Genomic DNA, 6,000 nt, shown 5'->3' with positions numbered 1-6,000 from the left:
TTTTTTTTTTTTTTTTTTTGGAGACGGAGTCTCGCACTGTCTCCTGAGTTGAAGTGCAATGGCACGATCTTGTTTCACTGCAGCCTCTGCCTCCTGGGTTCACAGGATTCTCCTGCCTCAGCCTCCTGAGTAGCTGGGATTACAGGCGCACACCACCACACCCAGCTAATTTTTTGTATTTTTAGTAGAGAATGGTTTCACTATGTTGGCCAGACTGGTCTTGAACTCCTGACTTCGTGATCTGCCCGCCTCGGCCTCCCAAAGTGTTGGGATTACAGGCATGAGCCACCGTGCCCAGCCCTTTGTTCTTAATACTATATGTTACAGATTATTCCACTTTGGGGTATACAAAGTTGTTTTATTTTAATAAAGATTATCTAGTATTGGATTATATGGATAAACAAGTTTATTTAATCAATTTCTCATTGGCAGATATTCAGGTGTTTCCAATCTTTTGCTATTTCAAAAAATGCAGCACCTCCTCAGGCAACGCAGAGTTAAAAATATTTAAAAATGCAGCAATGACTATCCTTTTACATTAAAAAATATGTGGGAGTCTATCTAAAGCTTAAATTCCTAGAAGTGCATTTAAATATTGCCAAATTGCTTGCTGTAGAGGCTGTACCAATCAATGTACATTGTCATCAATAATTCATGGAATGCCTACATCTCCACATTTTTTTTTTCCACCTTACCTCTCCATAGTCTTTCGTAGCATTTAGCCCAATATCATTTACCTGTAAGTTTTTAAAAGATGGCTTGTATTGATGGCAGCAACCCAAGAACTTCCTTACAAGTTAAGTGATAAATTCTAAAGCAAACTATCTGGGAAGATTGAGGAAGTCCTTTATTTAAGATATCCAATATTAAACTATCTTTGTATTTTATGCCTAAAATAGTTTATTCCAATATATATAGAGAACAGAAAAATAAATGTTTAATGTGATGGTTCTCAAAGAATAATCTGCAGATCAGCTGCTATCAGAATCATGCGGAAGTTGCAGGGAGGGAGGGCTTTTGAAAAATGGAGATTTTTTTTAGGCTCGTCCCAGACTTATGAAACTTGAAATCTCCAAGGGAGGGGCCAAGTTCTCATTGGCGATCCTTATACCCACTGTCATTTGGAAACAGCTGCTCTATCCTTAGGGTAGGACAATTTGCAGGCAGGCAAGTGCCCTTACTAATTAACTCTTTAAAAATTACAAAGTGATACACTTTTATAGTAAACATTTCAAAGAAAAGACAGCTAAGCACAAAAGAGAATAGCAGTAACATTGCTTCAAGTACTGTACATACATTTATCTCATTTAAATCCTCACAACAATCCTAAGAGTTCAGTACTATCATTACTTTTCTCTTCTGCATTTTACAGATAAAGAAACGGAAGGACAGAGAGGTTAACTGATTTTTACAACATGATATTGCTAAAAAGTGGTGTTGCCATAATTTTATTTATTTATTAGAGACAGGGCCTTGCTATGTTGCTTAGGATGGTCTCCACCTCCTGGGCCCAAGTGATCCTCCTGTCTCAACCTCCCAAAAAGTGCTGGGATTACAGGCATTAGCCCCCACGCCTGGCCTACCGTTGGCTGTGATTTAAACTTCAGTGTTTCTAAAGGCTGAAGTTGAATTCCAGAGCATTCACTCTCTGTGAATTCTAGAGCACAACTTAGAAATAAACACTGCCAGATACTGGGTGTGTATTTTTCTTGTTCTTGTCTTTTTCTCAAGCACGTGTACTTATGAGTTTATCAGAGAAACTTTCCTTAGCCCTCCACCTAAGCCAGATGGCCCCTGTTTTCTTTCACTGTACCTTGGGTATGAGTAATAGTGGTGGTGGTAAAGGGAAATAAACAGAATAAATCTCAGGCAATATCGTCAAGTATTATCTGTTATTTATATAAATAGCTAGCTTTTATTTTATATCAAAATTATCTTTTTGTAAGGCTGTATCAATTTATATTCCCACCGGCTGTGTTCTTTATATATTTGCTATCCATTGGTCCCCAAATGTTGTTTACTCTCATTACACTGTGGAATATTTAATGCCTTTTTGTTCTGCAAAAACTGTTTTTATTAATTAACATCAAGGATACGGTGCTGACAAATATTCTCTACAATTACAGAATGTTGGAAACTCTGCTGTCTGACATTCTTTCCGTGTGAATGGAACATCCCATTCTTGTCCAGAGCATCTGAGCCATGCAGGTGACTTTGACACACGATTTTCAATACGGGTACAAAGTTTTACATAGAGTTTTCAGACCCAACGTTTCACATTTGTCTTAACTTTGAGATTTCCAAGGAAAAAGCCTGCTTCTTACTCAGTCTAATGTTAACCTGATGCTACACACAGCTCTGCTTTGTTTTGAGTCTATCAAACACTGCTCCATTTAATTTTTACCAAAAATTCCCCTCATTCCCAAAACCCAGTAATGACACTTCTGTTTGATGAGAGGCATTGAGGTTCCTCTGGAGTGCAGTCTCCCTTGCTGCAGCAAGTTGATAAATCTAACTTTGTTGACTACAGGTTTGTTCCTGGTGGTCTTTATGGGAAGACTTTAGCAATCTTAAACTGTAGGCCCCAAATCCCAAAACAACAGGAAACTCTACTCAGTATCTTTTCTTTTCTTCTTCTTTTTTTCTTTTTTTGAGACGGAATCTGGCCCTCGTCCCCCAGGCTGGAGTGCAGTGGTGCGATCTCGGCTCACTGCAACCCCCACCTCCCGGGTTCAAGCGATTCTCCAGCCTCAGTCTCCTAAGTAGCTGGGACTACAGGCGCCCGCCACCACGCCCGGCTCATTTTTGTATTTTTAGTGGAGACGGGGTTTCATCATGTTGGTCAGGCTGGTCTCAACCTCCTGACCTCGTGATCCGCCAGCCTCGGCCTCCCTTAGTGCTGGGATTACAAGCCTGAGCCACTGCGCCCGGCCAGTATCTTTTCTTAAAGATTCCTTTTTATACAAGATGAATTAGACAAGATGGATCATTTTGGCTTTTAGTTTTTCCAACGTTCCAACCTAGTTAGAGCGGCTGTTTTCTGTGCACGGAAAATTCTTTCCCCAGATCTTTGCCCGGCTGGCCCAGTTCACACCTAAAGTAGCCATCTGTCCTCACACTGCCGCACCCCGACCCCGTCACTCTACCTCATCATCTCATTTCATTTTCCTATTTTTCCAATCACTCTCTGAGATTATCTTACTTCATTATCTATTTGTTTATAAATTATCCCAATGAAGATGCAGGATCAGGAGAGAGGGTACCACGACAGCGCTGACAGCCGCAGCTGCCCGGTGTCTAGAACTGTGCCCGACGAACACTTGTGGAATGAGTGAGTAGACGAGGAACTAGACACTTCGTTTGCCTTCGTCCCCTTTAAATACCCTCCAAGTGGATCCAGCCGTATTAAAACTCTGAGAAATAAGTGAATGGCATTTGGCCTCGCCATTGGCTGGAACTTTTGCCGTTGCTCCTGGCAACCACTGTTTTCCCACCAGTCGTGCCGTCGCCCTACCTGGCTCCGCCCCTCAGGGCGCCGAGCCTCGACCGGGCGGTAAAAATCGGCCCTTGCCCTTTAAGCGGCGGGACTTCTGGTCACGTCGTCCGCGGCCGCCGGAAGGGGAAGTTTCGCCTCAGAAGGCTGTCTCGCTGGTCCGAATTCGGTGGCGCCACGTCCTCCCGTCTCCGCCTTCTGCATCGCGGCTTCGGCGGCTTCCACCTCGATACCTAACAGTCGCGGAGCCGGCCGCGTCGTGAGGGGGTCGGCACGGGGAGTCGGGCGGTCGTGTGCATCTTGGCTACCTGTGGGTCGAAGATGTCGGACATCGGAGACTGGTTCAGGAGCATCCCGGCGATCACGCGCTATTGGTTCGCCGCCACCGTCGCGGTGCCCTTGGTCGGCAAACTCGGCCTCATCAGCCCGGCATACCTCTTCCTCTGGCCGGAAGCTTTCCTTTATCGGTTTCAGGTACTTACCAGAGACGGGGGGGCGTGGAGACTACAGGCCCCAGGAGGCTCCGCGGCGGCGGAGCGTAGGGCGGCATGTTGCGGACGAGCGGTGCCTGCTGGGATTTGTAGTGCGTCCGGAGCCGGCGGTTTAGGGCGGGGTCCTTTGGGCCGGGGGAGGCTTTGGGAGCCGGGTCCTGGATAGCTGGAGTTGTGGGCTTAGCCTGGTGGGGAGGGGTTGACTTAACTAGTTTAGTGAGATTGTGCTTCCCGCTCTTCGCACTCATGAAGGAAGCAGTGAGATTAGTCGGCGGTAGTTGTCCATCTGTTGGACGCTGGCAATTAGGTCCGCCTGGAGCATTGCCCTCTGACCTCCCTCTGGTCACCCACGTGGGTGGCCTGTAGGTGTCAACTTCACCAACTTCTAGCTGAGTTCCTTTCACGTTAATGGAGTTTTTTTGTTTTGTTTTGTTTTTCCTATAGGAATGATTTAAAGTCAGAGATACAAAGAATTAGTGTATTTTTCTGCATTTCCCTCTAGCCCTAATTTAGTATCCCCCACGTAGTAATAGAATGTACGAAGGAATGGGCAAAGAGTAAATTTGTCCAGAAATGGAAGGCCTTGTTATTTTCTTAAGCATGAAGGAAACGGTCCAGAGTAACATTTGTGTCAAGAGAGTGCTAGTTTTCAGAAGGTTATTTGTATTCACCAATTTCTGATTTAAAACTTTAATCAGCGGCAGGTCAGATAGCAAGATCTGGCATTAATTTCAGCCCTTTGCTTGGCCTGTGGATAACGTTTTCTTGTCTTTCTCTCTCTTCACTGGGTATTATTTCTTGGTTTCCTTTGCTGGTTCCTTATCCTCCTGACTTTTAAATGTTAGGATGTTCCTTAGGAAACAGTTATAGGACTTTCTGTATAGATCTCCCTAGCTTTAGATGGTCTCATTCATTCAGCCTCAGGGCTTTATGTTCTTTCTGTAAACTGGAGATTCTGAAATGTCAATATAAATATCTTCAGTCCAGATCTGTCTCCCTATTTCCAGATTTGTACATCCAACAGTTACTTGAAATCACGACTTGGATGACTAAGAGTCATCTTCATCTTAACGTGTCCAAAACTGAATCCCCTTTCCCCCTTTGCCTTAGAAGTGAATAGCAACTCCATTATTAGAGGAGCTGAAGTTAATTGTCAGAGTCATCTTTTATTTTTCTTGTTTTTCTCACACCCCGCAATCTGTCAGTAAATCCTGTTGACTCTATTTGAGACATATATCCAGAATACAATCCCTTGTCATTCTCCATTGCAAACCATTATCACTGCAATCTGGTTCCTTTCTGTCTTTTCTCTAGACAGCTAGAGTGATCCTTTTAAAACCTAAATCAAGTGCTGTCATTCCTCTGTCCAGAATCCTACCATGCCTTCTTAATGAGTAAAATCCAAGTTCTTTCAGTGGCCTGCAAGGCCCCTGCTGCCTCTCTGACCTCATCTCCTACTGCTCTCCAAAGTGTATCTTAGGCTCCACAATGAGATCCTTGCTGTTACTTCAGTACTTATCTGGATCTCTCCTTAGGGCCTTTGCACATGTTGTTTCTCTGCCTGAGGAAGATAACCGTGGCTCACTTGTTTACCTTCTATCATTCTTCAGGTCTCTACCCAAATGCCCTCTTATTGACAAGGCCTTCTCTGATGGCCCTATATAAAATAGCCCCTCCTTCACTCCACTCCCTTATCCTTCATTTTTCTTTTCTTTCTTTTTCTTTCTTCTTTTTTTTTGGAGACGGAGTCTCGCTCTGTTGCCCAGGCTGGAGTGTATATGGTGCAATCTTGGTTCACTGCAACCTCTGCCTCCTGGGTTCAAGCGGTTCTCCTGTCTCAGCCTCCCAAGTAGCTGGAATTACAGGCGCACACCACCATGCCCAGCGTATTTTTGTATTTTAGTAGAGACAGGGTTTCGCCATGTTGGCCAGGCTGGTCTTGAACTCCTGACCTCAGGTGATCCACCTGCCTCAGCCTCCCAAAGTGCTGGGATTAGAGGTGTGAGCCACCACACC

The 6,000-nt window shown here is 44.5% G+C and overlaps 1 protein-coding gene across 3 annotated transcripts in view; it reads left to right on the top strand.

Annotated features, from left to right (window-relative positions):
• Positions 1 to 3,512: 3,512 nt before the first annotated feature.
• DERL1 (derlin 1) overlaps positions 3,513 to 6,000 on the top strand; it is a 29,280-nt gene continuing 26,792 nt past the window's right edge. For all 3 annotated transcript variants that reach the window (XM_011973013.1, XM_011973012.1, XM_011973014.1), the window contains exon 1: positions 3,513 to 3,967. In XM_011973013.1, the coding sequence (XP_011828403.1) occupies positions 3,815 to 3,967 (153 nt within the window). In that variant the 5' untranslated portion in view covers positions 3,513 to 3,814. The remainder of the gene's footprint in view (positions 3,968 to 6,000) is intronic.

Source organism: Mandrillus leucophaeus, unplaced genomic scaffold (genome assembly GCF_000951045.1).
Source record: "Mandrillus leucophaeus isolate KB7577 unplaced genomic scaffold, Mleu.le_1.0 Scaffold133, whole genome shotgun sequence".
NCBI lineage: Eukaryota > Metazoa > Chordata > Mammalia > Primates > Cercopithecidae > Mandrillus > Mandrillus leucophaeus.
The sequence above is the reverse complement of the archived record's forward strand: the minus strand, read 5'-3'. Positions and strand labels throughout refer to the sequence as shown.